Below are 18,295 nucleotides of genomic sequence, written 5' to 3'. Positions count from 1 at the left end.
TTGTATCCATTCTTATTAGAAAAGTGGAACTGATCATAAGAAAATAGTAGTTCCCCTATCTGAGGGGTGTACATTCCAAGACCCGCAGTGGGTGTTTAAAGTCTTGGATAGTACAGAACCCTATATGTACAGAAGGACGCTGACTGACTACCGTGGTTTGACTTAGAATTTTTCAGCTTTACATAGGTTTATTGGGAAGTTCCCCCATTGTAAGTTGAGGAGCATCTATACTGTGTTTTTTCTTTCTTTCTTTTTTATTATACTTTAAGTTCTGGGGTACACATGCAGATTGTGCAGGATTGTTACATAGGTAGACACACGCCATGGTTATTTGCTGCATCCATCCCCCTGTCACCTACATTAGGCATTTCTCCTAACGTTATCCCTCCCCAATCCCCCCACCCCCTGCTATCCCTCCCCTAGACCCCTCACCCCTCAACAGGCCACAGTGTGTGATGTTCTCTTTCCTGTGTCCATGTGTTCTCATTGTTAACACCCACTTATGAGTGAGAACATGCAGTGTTTGGTTTTCTGTTCTTGTGTCAGTTTGCTGAGAATGATGATTTCCAGCTTCATCCATGTCCCTGCAAAGGACAGAACTTCATCCTTTTTTATGGCTGCATAGTATTCCATGGTGTAGATGTGCCATATTTTCTTTATCCAGTCTATCATTGATAAGCATTTGGGTTGGTTCCAGGTCTTTGCTACTGTGTTTTTTCTTATACAGGTTTCACATACATACCTGTGATATTTAGTTTAATTCATAAATTAGGCACAGTAAGAGATTAACAACAACAATAATAAAATAAAATTATGACAATGTAATGTAATACAATTTATGTGAATGTAGTCTCTCTCAAAATATCTTAACTATGCTCACCTATTTTTGGACTACGGTTGACATCTGGAACTGTGGAAATCAAAACCTCAGCTAAAGTAGAACTACTGTACCTAGTAAGTGGGGTTATGAGGGTTCAGTGAGCTAGTCTCAGTGTATTACTTCAAATAGGACTGGATTCATTGTACATCCTCAAGTGTGCACTCCTTGATAGAATGACACACTTGTCTTGTGGAGCCTGGCTTTTTGGAAGTTGGCTTGGCTTACCGCAAGCCTTCCTCCTTTTTTTGGTTTCTGTCCATTGCTAAATATGAGGCCCAGAATGGTGGGGAAGAGGGCAGGCATGTGCTTCAGCAGGCATAAGGCTGTGCGCATGCAGAGGTTGAACACCGTTCACATTAGCCCAACTGGCTTGAGCTCTTCCTGTCTTTCCTACCCTGGACAGAAAGAACCCTGTTCATGGGTCACAGATGAGTAAAGCTCAACCAACCTGTCTGTAATCCCAGCACTTTGGAAGGCCAAGGCAAGAGGATCACTTGAGGCCGGGAGTTCGATGGCGGCCTGGGCAACATAATGAGACCCCGTCTTTACAAAACTAAACCCAAAACAAAACATTACCAATCTGAGGTCTTCATAGGCATGGATTAGTTATAAATGGTTCGTTAGTTGGATTTTCTGTTATTGGAAAACCTTCGGCAGCTTTTTGGGCTGGCAAATTTAAAGAAAGTAACCAGAACCTGGATGCCTTAACTGTATGGTCCCTTAAACTGCCAGTGGGTAGAAGTGAGGGGCATGAACTTGGATGAAATGAAAATTGCATCTTTATGTTTCCTAACCTCCAACTGAAATTTAGCATTTTCTTCCCCTATGAATGTAGGCCATAAATCACAGTATAAGCAGTGTGACTTTGTTATGAATATAAGTTACAGATAGTTTCACATCTCATGATACTGTGTAAGCTCATCACAACTTTGAAATTACGGTAGTTACTAGATTTGCTTCTAGGTCTCAATGTGTCAATAAAGAAGCAGATATCTTAGTTTTTGTCCTTTGATAAAGTTTTAGCATACAGTCTATCCTTATTATTTGTGGATTCTGTATTTATGAATTTACCTACTCACTGAAATTTATCTGTAGTCCCCAGATTAATATTTACAGCGCTTTTGTGGTCTTTGGAAGACATGACACTTTTTCACATGGGGTGAAAAATTTCAGTCGCCTGATGCCCGTGTTCTCAGCTGAAGTCAAACGAGGTGGCACTGCCTTCTTGTCAGCTCTCATGTTGTAAGCACATGTCATTTTCGCTGTCTTTGGTGCCACGTTTTTCTCATTTTTGTGCTTTTTGTTGGCGATGCCACCATTTGAGATCGCACCAAGCATGGTGCCGAAGTGCTTCTAAGCTCAAGAAGGCTGTGATGTGTCTTATGGAGAAAACGTGTGTTAGATAAGCTTTGTTTAGCCATGAGATCAGTATTAGTGAATTACTAATGTATATTCAGTAAGTGCCTTTAAACAGAAACACACATAAAACATGATTATGTATTGACTGGTTGACAAAAATGTGCCCAGAGGCTTTCAGAAACCTGTTTCCCCAAGGAACAGTGGTTCTCTGTCGGATAATTTAGTGTTTGTAGCGACGTCATAGAACATAATTGTTGTGAATAATGAGAATCTCCTGTACTTGGTTTCATTTCTAATCCTGTGTATTCTCTGTGTTTAAAGCCATTCTGAGCCTAAGTGTGGTGGCTTGCACCTGTAATCCCAACACTTTGGGAGGCCAAGACAGGAGGATCTCTTGAACCCAGTAGTTCAAGACCAGCCTAGGCAACATAGGGAGACCCCATCTCTACAAAAAATGAAAATAACCGGACGTCGTGGCACACACCTGTCATCCCAGCCACTCAGGGTCTGAGGTGGGGGGAACACTTGGCATGGGAGGTTGAAGCTGCAATGAGCCGTGATTGCACCACTGCACTCCAGTCTGGGTGATGAAGCAAAACCCTCTCAAAAACAAAAAAGGCCACTAAAGGGAGTCTGTGGCACACACAAAACATAAGCACCCTTAGCCCTTAATGTAGCCTGAGAAATTAGATCTATTCTTTTTTTCTTTCTTTCTTTCTTTTTTGAGACAGAGTCTTGCTCTTTCGCCTGGGCTGGAGTGCAGTGGCATGATCTCGGCTCACTGCAACCTCTGGCTCCCGGGTTGAAGCAATTCCCCTGCCTCAGCCTCTTGAGTAGCTGGGACTGCAGGTGTGTGCCAGCACGCCCAGCTAGTTTTTGTATTTTTAGTAGAGATGGGGCTTCTCCATTTTGGCCAGGATGGTCACTATCTCTTGACACGTGTCTCCCTCCAGCCTTTGCCCTTATTTACCTGCCTTTTGGCTCTTAAAGGCATTTTCGGTTGAGAACTTTGCATGTAAAGTAAGAACTTTGCCATCTTTGGATTCCCCCATGTTTGTTTTGAATAAATAATATTTGTTATTAAAAGGAACTGTTTTTTTTCTCTCTAAAGAGCAGGAAGGGACAGAGACTGGTCACTTTCTGCAGTGACATTTGAGGTGAAGAAACCATGGGATAGGAGTAGGTGCTAATTGAGTCCCTAGGTTCAGAGGAAGGAAAGAAGGTCATACCACCTGGTAGGGATCGTGAAGGGGGTTCCTGGTACTGACCCACAGGAGACTGTCAGAACAACTTCATAATAAGGAGTTGCCTTATCTTCTTGGTCAAGGGGAACTTCTATAGGCCCTTGTATCCTGATGCCACCCCCTTACTGAAATCCTGGTGTTGTTTCCACAGAGCTGTCTGGCCTTTTGCCCTCGATCCTTGGTTAAGGAAATGACCAACCAGGTAAGGCCTGTGTTGAAGGGAAGAACATCAGCTGGTCTCTTTGCCAAGTTCAAGTCCAGTAGGTTTTCTGGGTGTGTAGTCAAGAAACTAGCATCTCATTCTTGCCCTGCTCCTGAAGAGCTGGATGACCCTGGGTAACTAGTCACCACAGTGTTAGGTGGGACTAGGAAAATGCAAACACTAAGATGAGGATTGGTTCATCTAAGTCTTTACTACAGTTTAGTGAGTAATAGAAGAAGCTTAAAAGAGGTACAGGCTGGGTGTCGTGGCTCACACCTGTAATCCCAGCACTTTGGGAGGCCGAGGTGGGTGGATCACGAGGTCAAGAGTTCAAGACCAGCCTGGCCAAGATGGTGAAACCCCATCTCTACTAAAAATACAAAAATTATCTGGGTGTGGTGCCAGGCACCTGTAATCCTAGCTACTTGGGAGGCTGAGGCCGAGAGTTGCTTGACCCTGGGAGGCAGAGGTTGCAGTGAGCCGAAATCACGCCACTGCACTCCAGCCTGGGCGACAGAGCAAGACTCTGTCTCAAAAAAAAAAAAAAAAAAAAAAAGATAGGAGATAGAACAAGAGAAACATATCTTTGTAATAAGATTAGGGACAAAGTAAATAGGCTATTCTGCAAAACTTAAGCTGCAAACTGGACTATGAGCTTCCTTGGTGATCAGAACAGAAAAAGAAAACATAATTTATTGGTCTCTGTTGGGTGAGTGTGGGCAGTAGGAAGGGGGAGAGTAACCGTTTGTTTAAGAATTTGTTTCTGATATGATTGCAAATCTTGCCTGAGTGGGAATCGAGGAGCTTGTAGGATGGCCGGGGTGACAGCAGAGGAAGTAGCTGACACTGTAGTGCCTCTGTCTGCTTGGGGAGGAGGCAATGTGAGACGTCTGAAATCTGACCATGGGTTTAATGTGGCTTCTGTTCTTTTTCAGTATGGTATTCTCTTCAAACAAGAGCAAGGTGAGTAGCCTGCCTGTTTAAGCAGGTCATCTGTGGAAAAAAACTGTGTCGTCCCTGGTTTCTTTAAGATTTTCATCAAGATGACCAGACATGTAGTTTCCAAGTATACTCACTTTGCAGAAGAATTGGCAGCTGAAAAGAAGTACTCTTAAAAACAAGCAAACGACAGCGAAAACCTGAACCACCAACTAAAAAAAAAAAAAAGCAGTCATCGTGGTAAGTTGGAGAATTCTAGGCGGAGGAAAATTTTCCCACCTGAGGAAGACCTGACCCAGCTTCCCAGCTGCCGAGGTGGAAGAAGGAAATGCTTTGAGCCCCAAAACTCTGTTAGTGCCGTCCCATCCGGGGAAGCGAACCTGAGCCTTTTCCTAAACTCAGAACTTGCTTTGACCCTGAACGAAAGTGAAGCCTATCATAGTGAGATGAATTTCTCCTGAGGCCACTGAGTGCACCGGGAGGGCTGAGAGCTGTGCAGCAGTGGCAGTGGTGGGGACGGCAGAGCAGGCGGCAGGTCAGAGTCCAGGCCGGGATTGTAGCTGACCATGGTACAGAGCTTGGTACCCGAAAAAGAGTCACGGTTGTGTATGGGCTACTCACACGTCTCATTTCTTCACTGTAGCCTCGATAACGACCTACAGCTATATATGATAAACAGCTTTATATGATATTATCACAGAATAATATATGCAGCTGTTGCCATCCAGGTGGCAAGTTAGCAGGCTTGAGGTAGGCGGGGTTTAAGTGGAAGCCACAGCTCTGTGTGTAATGCACAGCTGTTTAAGTTTAATGCCTTTCTATTCATTGGGAAGGTATGGCTGGAGGAGTGTTGCCAGGCAGGGTAAAGCCTCCATGTGTACTTGTCACATTTTTACACCCACGCTGGGTCTGCACATACAACAGCGTGGCCTACCAAACATGCAGCTTACAGACTTAGATTTAAGGCAGACTTTAATTAATAGAGATTGGATTCGAACCCTAGCACCTCTCATTCCTTGTCTGTAAAATAAGGATATTAATAGTACCTATTTCATAGGATAGCTGTAATAATTGGCCCCTTAACCATAACAAAGATACTTGTGGGGAAAGGCAGCTTCATAGGTGGAGGCTATAGTAGGCGTATACTGTTTAGAGTTGAACTGCATGCTTGTTTCCGAAGATCTTTAGGTGTGTCTGTTACTGAGTTTAGGTCTTTGCTTGGTCGGAGGGGTCTTCCCCACTGGTTTTACTTGTTTTAGCCAAGTGATAGCCATTCTGGACTCCTGTATGCCAGATAGCATGCTAAAAGAAAGAACACTGGGTTTGGAGTCCAAAATACTGCCTTCCTGCCTGGCAAACATGAGATTTAGGGCAAGTAGCTTCTTCAGAACCGCTATTTTTCACATGTGGCCCCAGCATTTCAATACAAGCTGTATAGGAAAGCGCTTTGTAAAACAGTAAAGCACATACGAATAAATGTTACCTCACAATTGTTGAACAGTATTTCAGCTTCATTTTATCACGTTAAATTTAGAAGTCGTATGCATGAAGACTTTATCAATGAAGCACTTTGCATTCTAGCTCATGATGATGCCATTTGGTCAGTTGCTTGGGGGACAAACAAGAAGGAAAACTCTGAGACAGTGGTCACAGGCTCCCTGGATGACCTGGTAAAGGTCTGGAAATGGTGAGTGCCTCTCCCCTAACACACACAGCCTCGGAAAGTTGGGGGCTGCAGTTCTGCTTCTGAACTCTCCAGCTGCAGTTCGGGAAATACTTTTTTCTAGGCAAGAAAGCTATAGCGATATGGTATTTTCCTGTTACTCCATATTAAAGCCTTAAAGTTAAAAAAAAAAAAAAAAAATCTTAGCCCTGCATTGAAAACCTGGCAGCATTTGGTGTTCTGTAGCTCATTGATTCTTCTCTGATTCTGTATTTCATAGACCATTGGTATTACATAGTCACAGGGACGCAGAATTTCAGATGCCAGGTAAAGTGTGTTCTGTGTGAAGAAATCCATTTCTCTGTCCCCTGTTGAAGGCGTGAGGAGAGGCTGGACCTGCAGTGGAGTCTGGAGGGACATCAGCTGGGCGTGGTGTCTGTGGACATCAGCCGCACCCTGCCCATTGCTGCATCCAGTTCTCTCGATGCTCATATTCGTCTTTGGGACTTGGAAAATGGCAAACAGATAAAGTCCATAGATGCAGGACCTGGTAAGAGTTTTACTTTTAGGGGAGATAATAAAGGTTCATGATTTCTTTTCCAGACTCTTTAGGGATAGATGTGTTTTACAGCTCAGAATTTTTTGGAGTTGAGAGGGGTGATAATGGGTGTGTGAACTGTATATCACCTACAGTTCTGGGGGCTAGAAACAGCACGCTAATGAAACACTAACACTTCTGCAGCTAAACAGAGTGTTCACACTGTGTGAGATAAATAAAGGCTGTAAATAGCCTTATGTCACTTCAGCTTAAGTTTTGCTGCCAAATGACTTTTGATAGTAAACCTATGGAAAAGCCTGTGGTTTCTAGAGCTTTTTGGATTTTAAAAGTGCTGGTTTGGGGTTGTTGACCTGTATTTTGTATTTTCCAGAGATTCTCTGTTTGCCATATTCTGAACTGCTCCATTCACTGCCTTATGGAAGTCTAGAATGTAAAGCACGGGGTCCTTATAGATCTGTGTCATGCTCGTCCCTACTAAATTTGGTTAAAGGGTGTGATTCGTGGTATGTGATGTGTATGAAACTTCTAAGAAACATCGATTTTGTTTTAAGTACTGCAGAACAGCATAATCTTTTCCAGCAGCCTTGATAAACATCATGTCATAGGCTGATTAATGTGGAGCAGCAAGACATTTCAGGGTTCTTTTGAGCTTCACATTTACTTATAAATGGCTGCACAGCATTCACCAGCAGAACCTGTTCTGCCAGAATGGGTGGTAACCGCTAGAGGTTGCAGATAGCCTGGCATCTCTCTCTGGCACAGCCCTTTGTGGGTTGATGATAGAAGAACTGCTTAGGTGTTCCATGAAGACAGTTCCCTTGATTGGTGCCCTGGATGGATTCACCCCCCACCAGTTATACTCAGTAGCCACTCAAGGCCATTCCTGTATTGGAAAAAGTGATGGTCCCAGAATTTTCAGAGAGGCTGGGTTGTCTCGAAACTGAGTGCATTTTCCCTCAGAAGCAATATTTCTTGTCTGTAATTCTTACCACTGGGCCTTTTTTTATTATTATTATTATTTGAGACGGAGTTTCGCTCTTGTTACCCAGGCTGGAGTGCAATGGCACAATCTCGGCTCACCGCAACCTCCGCCTCCTGGGTTCAGGCAATTCTCCTGCCTCAGCCTCCTGAGTAGCTGGGATCACAGGCATGCGCCACCATGCCCAGCTAATTTTTTGTATTTTTAGTAGAAACGGGGTTTCACCATGTTGACCAGGATGGTCTCGATCTCTTGACCTCGTGATCCACCCGCCTCGGCCTCCCAAAGTGCTGGGATTACAGGCGTGAGCCACCGCACCTGACCAACCACTGGGCCTTTTTTAAGAATATGCACGCCCAGTCCATATTTTGGATCCACTGAATCATAGTGTTCAGAATACATGGTGTGGGATTTGTATTTGGAAGAAGCTACCCAGATGCACTCTGACTCCCCAGATGCTTGTCTTTACATGTGCCCTTACCCTGCTTACATGACTTTCAGAGGACTTGGGTCCCCAAACTATCCTCAAAGTCTATTAAGACTCTAATATGTAAGCATGGTCTTAAGAGGAAGAGGTAGGACTGTTTGTACCTTTTCATCTTGGGCACTAAGCTTTCCCAGGACTCAGAATGCTGGTGTCATTGCATGCTGGTTGCAGTCCTGGGCCAAAGGCAGCTGAAGGGCTGGAATGGTACCAAGTAAAAGGATGGTCTATATAGCCTGCTCACTTTCCCTGATAAACAGTACTTTTTACTGGATATTCTCCAAGTGTGGCAATGTTTTGAAAGTTACTCTTATGAAAGAAAAAGACAGAAGAGGCCGGGTGTGGTGGCTCACACCTGTAATCCCAGCACTTTGGGAGGCTGAGGCAGTTGGATCACTTGAGGTCAGGAGTTCAAGATCAGCCTGGCCAACATGGTGAAGCCCCATCTCTACTAAAAACTACAAAAACGTAGCTGGGCGTAGTGGTGTGCGCCTGTAGTCACAGCTACTTGGGAGGCTGAGGCAGGAGAATCGCTTCAGCTCGAGATCATGCCACCGCACTCCGGCCTGGGCTTAAGAGTAAGACTCCATCTCAAAAAAATAAAGATAGAAGAATGCAGTCTGAAAGTGTGATTTATTTTCTTTTTGGATAGGACTCTACATAAAACTAGACCAGGCCATTAAACAGCCAACAGTTATTTGGTCCAGTAACAAAAGCAAGCATTGCTATGGACAGCTGAAGAGCAGCTAGATTCATCTGAAGGTGAAACTCCTTGGATGAGTTTGGGTCTAATGAATGTAGGGAAAATGGACACTTAGTTTCTACCTATCTTGAAAATATGCACGGGGAATCTGAGCCACAACACAGGAAGAGAAAAGGAGAAGAGAGAAGTGAGGAAGCAGGAGGAAGCAAAGGCCAGGAGGGTACCAGTCTGTGTGTGGACATAAGTTTGCATTTCTCTGGGGTGGTTACCTAGGAGTAGAATTGCTGGGTGTTATGGTGAGTGTTTGTTTTCACTTAAGAAACTGTCAAACTGGTTTTCAGAGTGGCTGTGCCATTTCACGTTCCCAGTGGTGTATGAAGGTTCTGGTTTCTCCACATCCTTGCTAATGCTTGGTATTGTCCTATTTTTATTAAAAATTTCAGAAACCCTTAAACTAAATTTAAACTTGATAAAAGAATTAGCATCTTTACAACATAATTTTCTGAATCAGGACACTGCTACTCCAATTTAAAAAGATGTGTCTTTTGGTGAAACTTCAGTTTTTAAAATTAAGGCCAAATCTTTTCTCACTGTATTTTTGTCCTTTTTTCTGTTCAGTGGATGCCTGGACTCTAGCCTTTTCTCCTGATTCCCAGTATCTGGCCACAGGAACTCATGTTGGGAAAGTGAACATTTTCGGTGTGGAAAGTGGGAAAAAGGAATATTCTTTGGACACGAGAGGAAAATTCATCCTTAGTATTGCATATGTAAGGAAACATTGCTCTCTTTTCTCCTTCTGATTCTTTTAGTTTACCCTTCCAGCCTCTTGCAGTCCTTGGCACAGATTCTGCCTTGGTCTGGTCAGGCAGCTGCTGTCTCTCTGGTGTGGTTTGCCAGGTAACCAGTTAGACGTGTAGCCAGCAGGAGGTTGGATGTGTTTGGTAGGGATAGCTTAACAACATGGAGTCTGAAAGTGCTGATTTTTCCCTTTGTTCTCTGAACAGAGTCCTGATGGGAAATACCTAGCCAGTGGAGCCATCGATGGGATCATCAATATTTTTGATATTGCAACTGGAAAACTTCTGCATACGCTGGAAGGTGTGTCTCATCATCTTATTTTTACAAACTGGGTTATCAAATCACAAAGGAATCATTCTTCTTTCATTAAAATGCCATTAAATGGCAAATGGGCATTGGATTTACAAAATATCACTCTCAATTGGAAAACTGAAATGCCTCCAGGTTTTAGTCTTGTCACTGTAGTTTTTTTTTTTTTTTTTTTCTTTTAGAGACAGGGTCTCGCTCCCAGGCTGGAGTGCAGTGGCATGATCGTAGCTCACTGTAGGCTTCAATTCTTGGGCTCAAGGGATTGTCCCACCTCAGCCTTCTAGGTAGCTGGGACTGCAGGTGCACACCAGCATGCCTGGCTAGTTTTTAAATTTTTTGTAGAGATGGGGTCTTGCTGTGTTTCCCAAACTGGTCTCTAACTCCTGGCTTCAAGAGATCCTCCCTCTTTGGCCTCCCAAAGTGCTGGGATTACAGACATGAGCCACCATACCTGGCCTGTCACTGTAGATTTGACATAGACTTACCAGTTCTTGTAACAGTGTTAAATGCTTGTTTGGGTGAACAGACTTACTTTTTATTTATTATATCGTAATATATCACATTATACATATGTGTGTATCAATATATATTTGCTGTATGAATGTCTCATTTCTGTCATTTTGGATTCTGATGAACTTGTGATTGGAAACAACTTTTTGTTGATAATTTGAAGCTGGTTGAAAGTACTGTGCCCACTGTCCACACTGGTGGCCTCCGGAAAGGAAGACTGGGTAGCTAAAGAACAGGGGTAGGGTCGGAGGGAGACCTTATTACATGGACTTTTGCACTGTTTTGAATTCTGATCAGGTGAATGTATTATCTCCTCACGTTGCTAGAGGATTTGGTAGGGAAAAAACTTAATTTGTTCAACCTTACAAATCAGGAGCGATGTATCTTTCCTTCTATGGCCGTATTATAGTAGAGAAGCTCTTTAAAGCAGTGCATGCTGAGGGCAGTGGAGGGAACTAAGGAGAAGTGGCTCCAGGAGGAGAGACTGGGGTTATGTGGATGTTCTGAGAACATTAAGAGGAAGAGCCCAGTCAGAACTCTCGCTTTTCTGCCTAAAGCATCTGGGCAGTTCAACTCAGTGGCTCGTGATTGTTAAAAGGGGCATTGTCCGTGGGAAGTTGAGTGAGGAGACAGTGGTTCACCAGATTAACAAGGGCCTTTATGAATTTCAGGCCATGCTATGCCCATTCGCTCCCTGACCTTTTCCCCGGACTCCCAGCTCCTTGTCACTGCTTCAGATGACGGCTATATCAAGATCTATGATGTGTAAGTTACCTGTCAAGATTAAAGGGGCCTCCCTTACTGCTGATGCCCATCTTGTCTCCTCATTGTTGCAAGGAGCCCTAGGGAGGAGCCCTTGTCAAGACCTGTGCTCAAGTCACGTCGGACACCTTGACTCCCCAGACGGTCCTGCCCCATTCAGCGCCCATTTTCAGTGTGTGTCCTCAAGGGCTGCTTGGAGGAGGGTGTGCATGGGTAGGATCAGGTCCTTGCTACTTTTTCTCAGGCAGCCTGATTTTTGTGAGCTTACTGATTTCTTTGGGATAGGTAAGTAATACACAGATGAGGAAATGGAGCCATGGGCTGTAGCTGGCCCCTGGTGACAAGAAAAAATTAGAGCATCCATTTTCAAGGATAGGGCTGTTCTGGCATTCACACCTCTGCCCTAGTTAGGGAGCAGTTTATAAGCCACCCCACTACATGTCTAGATGGGAGCGTTTTTGGTTTTGGCCCTTGACTGCAAGTATAGAGGCAAGTTAATCATCCTCTTTGATTCACAGCCATCATTGTAAACCTCTGTAGCCCCTTTCTCTTATTTTCCCCCATCATTTTTAGCCCTGGCTCCTATTCCCCCGCCCCCGCCGCCCCGAGGTATCTCCTGTAATGTGTTCAGTCTGTGTTCTTGATGCTACGTCTCGGTGCCGTGGTCGGCTCTCCCTGCAGGGGTGCCTCTGGCTCATTGCTCCTCAGCAGGGCATTCTAATCCACCTCACGCACATATCCTGCTCCAGCCCCAGACATGGGTGCCCAGTCCTCCTCCTCCTGCACGAACTGCAACCCCGACCATCCGTGTGCGTCCTTTCAGGGGCCTGTGAGAGTTGCTTGGGGCTTTAAACCTCAAGAGTAGGAACACAGCTCCTTCTAGCCCACTTCTAGTTAAAATGCAGCTTTTTATGGCAAAAGTTTATCAGCTAGACATAGAATTCCAACTGCAGCTTTTGGAATTAGAGCTGAAGGAAGATGCTACAGCCCAGAGGGGAAGATACCTCTAGAGAGTCGCACTTGCCTGGGAGTAGCAGAGGCAGTATAAATGCAGCAGTTCCTTAGTTTGACTTTATTACTTCCATTGCCACTGTTTCATTGATCCTCCCCGCAACTAGTGAGGTGGCAGCACAGATTCGTGTCCCAATTTTGCACATGAGAAACCCAAGCTGAGGTGGTGATTTGCCCAAGGAGGTGGTACTGAATGAAGACCCAAGACTGGCTTTTTCACCCAATATTGATGTGTTATTAGTCATTAAAGTCCATGGTTTATATTAGGGTTTCCTCTTTGTGGTACATTCTATGAGTTTTGACAAATGTATAATGACGTAGCCACCACTAATTCCAGTGTCACGTGGAATAATTCAGTGCCCTAAAAACCCCGTGCTCTACCATATCCCTTCCTCCTGCTTTGAGCCCCTAGTAACTACTGATCTTTTTACTGAGGCCCCGGCCTTTCTACCCTCCCATGGCCCCACTGTATCCCATTGAGACTGCCTCCTGGCCCCTAACTGAGGCCTGCTCCACTCTGCCGAGATCTGTGTTCGGGGGTGAAATTGCTGACCTCAGTTAGGCCCTAGGGTGGTTCTCCTGCCGGAGGTGACTGGGTTTCATTTTTATTAAAAAAATGAAAATGGCTGTAGTAATTAGACCTGTCTTGTTCTTGATTAGGTTAAAATGGTCTCTCGGAGCCACGTCTGTCATGATGGATACATCTTGACGCTTTCCTTGGACTGGTAGCGCCGGCCCCACGTGGAAGGGCTGCTGGTGCAGGCAGGAGGCCGAGCCTGCCCCTCTCCTGAGATGGCTTCCTTGCCCGTTGGGTCACAGTTTCCTCATCTTAGGGGTTGGCTTGCCAAGTCTCTATAGTGTGGTTCTTTGTTCATTTTGAGCTTCAGCTCAAAGGATTTTATTAAAGTTTTATCCTTGGCTCTTGGTGGCATCAACACAGTATGGGTTAATGCTGCTGTGAAAATTTGCCTCTAATGCATGATGGTACTTCATTGAAAGGGGAATTTTTGATAGAGTATTCGTGGTCATTATAAGGATAGCACATTTGGTCCAGTTTATGGGGAGAGTTAATAACATACTTTCCACTTCAGTGATTATACTCTAGAAATTAACGTCTCAACTTTGTTTGAACCTTTCCCATTTCAGACAACATGCCAATTTGGCTGGCACACTGAGTGGCCATGCTTCCTGGGTGCTGAACGTTGCGTTTTGTCCTGATGACACTCATTTTGTTTCCAGGTACTTAATGATTCTTAGCAGTTTCTAAAATGCTGGGAAGATGAGGGCAGTCTTCCTGTATAGATTGCCTTAACATTTAAAGATGTTTCACCCTTTATTCAGGTAGCCTTTGTTTTCAGCAGTTTTTAAAATTTGTATTTAGTGAAGTTAGTTGACCTTAGCTGGAGCAAACATCAACAAGGAATTCTTTTAAACAGTTAAACTCTTAGTTTTTTCATTATAAATTGAGGCTTCCACCAAAGTCACTCTAAGGTAGACTTGTATTCCAATGGTAACTTAAAACATGTAAATCTGTTTGTCAAATGTTGTTTATAGATCCCAGTGTCGGTCAGGCCTGGGATGGCCAAGACAGCTGGAAAGCAGGAGGTGGACAACTTGAAGGCATTGCACAGTGCCCTAGAGGCCTCCTGAGAGCTTCGGTTTTCATAACAGGCCTCCCTTCCATCTGGAAATAGGTAGCTGTGTCTGAGACTCCTGGAGAACAATTAATATGAGGGCCAGGCAGATCAGAATTTCAGGAAAATGGCTGCCCTGTGAGGAAGGAAAGCCACCCGGTGATGCCGATACCTGGCCATTTCCCATACTGAGGCGCAGGGGTTGCGGGGTCTGAAGTTAGAAGAATGTGAGTCATCAAAGGATTTTTGGTTGAAGTCCCTCCAACTTCAAACCCGTCTGGAAACTGTTTTCTGATACTGTTGTTCATTTTTTAAAATAGTTCGTCTGACAAAAGTGTGAAAGTTTGGGATGTTGGAACGAGGACTTGTGTTCACACCTTCTTTGATCACCAGGATCAGGTATGGCATTATTACTTCATCTTTAGATTGCTGGTGCTGTCTGACTATCGTACCAAAGAGCTTTTCTTTTCCTAACCTTGTTGCTCCAGCTGTGGAAACCAGTAGATGCCTGGGCCTGCGCTGCTCTGTCTGCTCGGACATCCCTGTAGCCAGAGTTCCCGTGCAGTCTGGGGTGCAGAGGCTGCCATGTGCTGTCAGCCTAGCAACTCACGAGGCATATCCCCACGTAGGCCAGAAAACATGGTGTTAGCCCCACAGTCCTTCAATGCCTCCTTTGGAAATTGCCGCAGCTGGTGTCTGGGGCACGTCTGGGGCCCTCTCTGGGGGCTGCTGGGCCGTGGCAGGCTCAGCAAGGACCTTCCTCTTGGGAGATTCCATTGCTTAAACACAGTCACCACTTGCCATTTGGGGAACTGTCCAAAGAAGTGATGTGATTTTTTTTTTTCAATATAGTAGAAGCTGGAAATTCTTACAAGTTTTTTTTGGCTTTAGTGATATTGATAACTTGTTTCAGTCTTTAAACGGGAAGTGTACTCACCAGAGCCTTTATCTTTGCCGAGGAGAATATGTGAAATAGTAAAGGTATTCATGTGTGTGTGTGTCCCCTGGGTACCTGGTTCAAATGCAGATGCTACTTCCGTACGTCTGACATAGGGCCTGGGGCATTTCTGCTTTTCTTTTTTTTTTTTTTTTTTTTTTTTTTTTTTTCTTGCTAAAATATATCCACTTTATTTTTATTTATTTATTTTTTTATTAAAGAGAAAGAGAGAGAGAGAATGGGGAGGAGGAAAAAGGAAGAGAAAGAGAGAGAGAGAATGGGGAGGAGGAAAAAGGAAAAGAAAGAGGGAGAGAGAATGGGAGTATTGATTTCTTGCCCAGGCTAGAATGCAATTTAGTAATGGGTATTGAAAACCTCTTGTATACTGATAATTATACTTAATGATGTAGTCAGGAAGGAATAAGGGAAGAAGATAACAAACAAACAGCCAACCAATATTTCATTTAAACCTATGAAATGCTATGCGATTACTGAGGAGTGATTTACTTCCAATTATATAGTCACTTTTGGAATAGGTGTGAGGTGGTAATGTATGTTTTGTGTATTTGAAGTGGAGAGTTCTATAAATGTTTATTAAGTTTACTTGTTCCGGGTCTGAGTTCAAGTCCTGGATGTCCTTGTTAATTTTCTATCTCGTTGATCTATAGAATCGTTAGCTATTCTTGTTACATTGATCCTTTTGCCATTATGTAATGTCCTTCTTTGCCTCTTTTGATCTTTGTTGCTTTAAAGTCTACTTTATCAGAGGCGAGAATTGCATCTCCTGCTTTTTGTTTATTTGTTTATTTTTACTCTCTGGTTGGTAAATCTTCCTCCTTCTCTTTGAGTCTTTATGTATTGTTGCATGTAAGATGGGTCTGGATGCAGCATACCGATGGGTTTTGGCTTTTTATCCAATTGAAATATATATAAGTTTAATACTGGCGTTTGATGCTAGCTGGCTGTTTTACCCATTAGTTGATGTAAATTTTTCATTGTATTAATGTTCTTTGCTTTTTAATATATTTTTGGAAAGGCTGATATTGGTTGTTCCTTTATATGTATAGTGCTTCTTTCAGAAGCTCTTGTAAAGCAGGCCTGGTGGTGGTGAACTCTCTAAGTACTTGTTTGTTCGCAAAAGATTTAATTTTTCCTTCGCTCATAAAGCTTAGTTTGGCTGGATAGGAAATTCTGGGTTGAAAGTTCTTTTCTTTAAGGATGTTAAATATTGGTCCCCACTCTTTTCTGGCTTGTAGGGTTTCTGCTGAGAGATCTGCTGTGAGTCTGATAGATTTCCCTTTGTGGGTAACCTGACCTTTCTCTCTGGCTGCCCTTAGTATTTTCTCCTTCATTTCAACCCTAATAAATCTGGCAATTATGTGCCTTGGGGTTGGTCTTCTTGAAGAATATCTTTGTGGTGTTCTCTGTATTACCTGGAGTTGAATATTACCTTGCCTTGCTAAGTTGGGAAAGTTTTCCTGAATGATATCCTGAAGAGTATTTTCCAACTTGGATTCATTCTCTTCATCACATTCAGGTACACCTATCAAACGTAGATTAGGTCTTTTCACATAGTCCCATATTTCCTGGAGACTTTGCTCATGCCTTTTTATCCTTTTTTCTCCAATCTTGTCTTCTCGTTTCATTTCACTGAGCTGGTCCTCGACTTCTGATATCCTTTCTTCTGCTTGATCAATTCGACTGTTTAAGCTTGTGCATGCTTCGCGAAGTTCTCGTGTTGTGCTTTTCAGCTCCATCAATTCACTTATATTCCTCTCTAAATTGTCCATTCTCGTTAGCATTTCGTCAAACCTTTTTTTAAGGTTCTTAGTTTCTTTGCATTGGGTTAGAACAAGTTCTTTTAATTCACAGAAGTTTCTCATCACCCACATTTTGAAACCTGCTTCTGTTATTGGAACACACTCGTTCTCCATTAAGCCTTGTTCCGTTACTGATGAGGAATTGCGATCCCCTGTAGAGGGAGAGGCATTCTGATTTTGAGTATTCTCTGCCTTTTTAGGCTGGTTTCTTCCCTTCATTATATATGTATCCGTCTGTTGTCTTTGTAATTACCGACTTTCTAACTAGGTCTCTGAGCGGACGTCCAACTTTTTGATTCCCAGCGCCGAAAACTGAGCAATCCACTGCGCCGGCCAAGACAGCGGTGTTAAGATTGATGGTGCCTTTCTGCCCAGGAATCTCTGGACTCTGCACCAAGAACTGCCGCTTTAAGGCGCCAGCAAAACCGCTGCGCCGGCCACAAGAGTCACTCTGGCGACCCGTGGAGCTCCTCCGCTGGGAATCTCCTGGTCCGCGAGCTACAAATATTCGTCTGAAAGTGTGGCGTCCTCTCGTTCTCTGCGCTTTCACTGGGAGCTACGTGCCCGAGCTGCTAGTGGTCAGCCATCTTGGATCTCTCTCTTTTTTTCTTTTTTTGAGACGGAGTCTCACTCTGTTGCCCAGGCTGGAGTGCAGTGGCATGATCTCGGCTCACTGCAACTTCTGCCTCTCAGGTTCAAGTGATTACAGGCGTGCACCACCATGTCCCACTAATTTTTGTATTTTTAGTAGAGACGGGTTTTGCCATGTTGGCCAGGCTGGTCTCGAACTCCTGACCTCAGGTGATCCACCTGCCTCCGCCTCCCAAAGTGCTGGGATTACCGGCATGAGCCACCGTGCCCAGCCTCAAATTCTGCATTTCTAACAAGCTCCCAGGTGAGGCCAAGGCTGCTGGTCCTAACCACTGGAAAGTCTTGGGGAAGTAAGCTTAAAAAATAAAATGTCCACGGCAGTGTAAAATTGACTTCTAATATGTTTTAAATATTTTTAGATGGTCCTATAGATTTCTCCTCTTTGAAATGGGACTTAAAGTTAACTAACATTGTTTATGCTTTTTTACTTTTCATCTTAAATTGTTTCTAACAAAACTGAGGGGGTTGAATCTTGATATTTCACTCCTGGATGTAACATCTTCCTCAGGGATTAAGTCCTGGCTAGCTGTTGCTTTGTATGCGTGGGTCATTGTGGTGATATTTCAGAGTTTCCAGTGCAAGACATCATGCAGCCCAGTCACAACACTAAAGTCAGAGCTAGACACCTGCCTCAGGGCTAAGGTGACAGGCTAACCACCCAGAATCACCTCCTAATAATCAGGAAGTTATTTCTGGTTAGAGAAAGTCCAGCCACATCAATTCTGTCTGGGAAGGAGGTGTGAATCTGTTAATTCAACACATAGCAAATAAAAATCTATGGCCCACAATATCATGTTGTCTAGCTCCTGGGGACAGGCAGGCTCCATAGGCCACTAATAACAGAGTGAGAA

General features: G+C 43.9%; 1 protein-coding gene across 3 annotated transcripts in view; it reads left to right on the top strand.

Moving 5' to 3' along the window:
- The window catches only part of SKIC8 (SKI8 subunit of superkiller complex), a 56,223-nt gene that overhangs the window by 37,189 nt on the left and 739 nt on the right, over positions 1-18,295 (top strand). For all 3 annotated transcript variants that reach the window (XM_021668240.2, XM_021668239.2, XM_064383005.1), the window contains exons 2-10: positions 3,635-3,685; positions 4,621-4,648; positions 6,206-6,311; positions 6,665-6,837; positions 9,631-9,779; positions 10,017-10,110; positions 11,301-11,394; positions 13,549-13,641; positions 14,357-14,435. In XM_021668240.2, coding sequence (XP_021523915.1) covers positions 3,674-3,685; positions 4,621-4,648; positions 6,206-6,311; positions 6,665-6,837; positions 9,631-9,779; positions 10,017-10,110; positions 11,301-11,394; positions 13,549-13,641; positions 14,357-14,435 — 828 coding nt within the window. In that variant the 5' untranslated portion in view covers positions 3,635-3,673. The remainder of the gene's footprint in view (positions 1-3,634; positions 3,686-4,620; positions 4,649-6,205; positions 6,312-6,664; positions 6,838-9,630; positions 9,780-10,016; positions 10,111-11,300; positions 11,395-13,548; positions 13,642-14,356; positions 14,436-18,295) is intronic.

Source organism: Aotus nancymaae, unplaced genomic scaffold (genome assembly GCF_030222135.1).
Source record: "Aotus nancymaae isolate 86718 unplaced genomic scaffold, 86718_ANA_hifiasm-v0.15.2.pri h1tg000003l, whole genome shotgun sequence".
Lineage (NCBI taxonomy): Eukaryota > Metazoa > Chordata > Mammalia > Primates > Aotidae > Aotus > Aotus nancymaae.
Note: the sequence above shows the minus strand (reverse complement) of the source record. Positions and strands in the feature narration are given on the sequence as shown.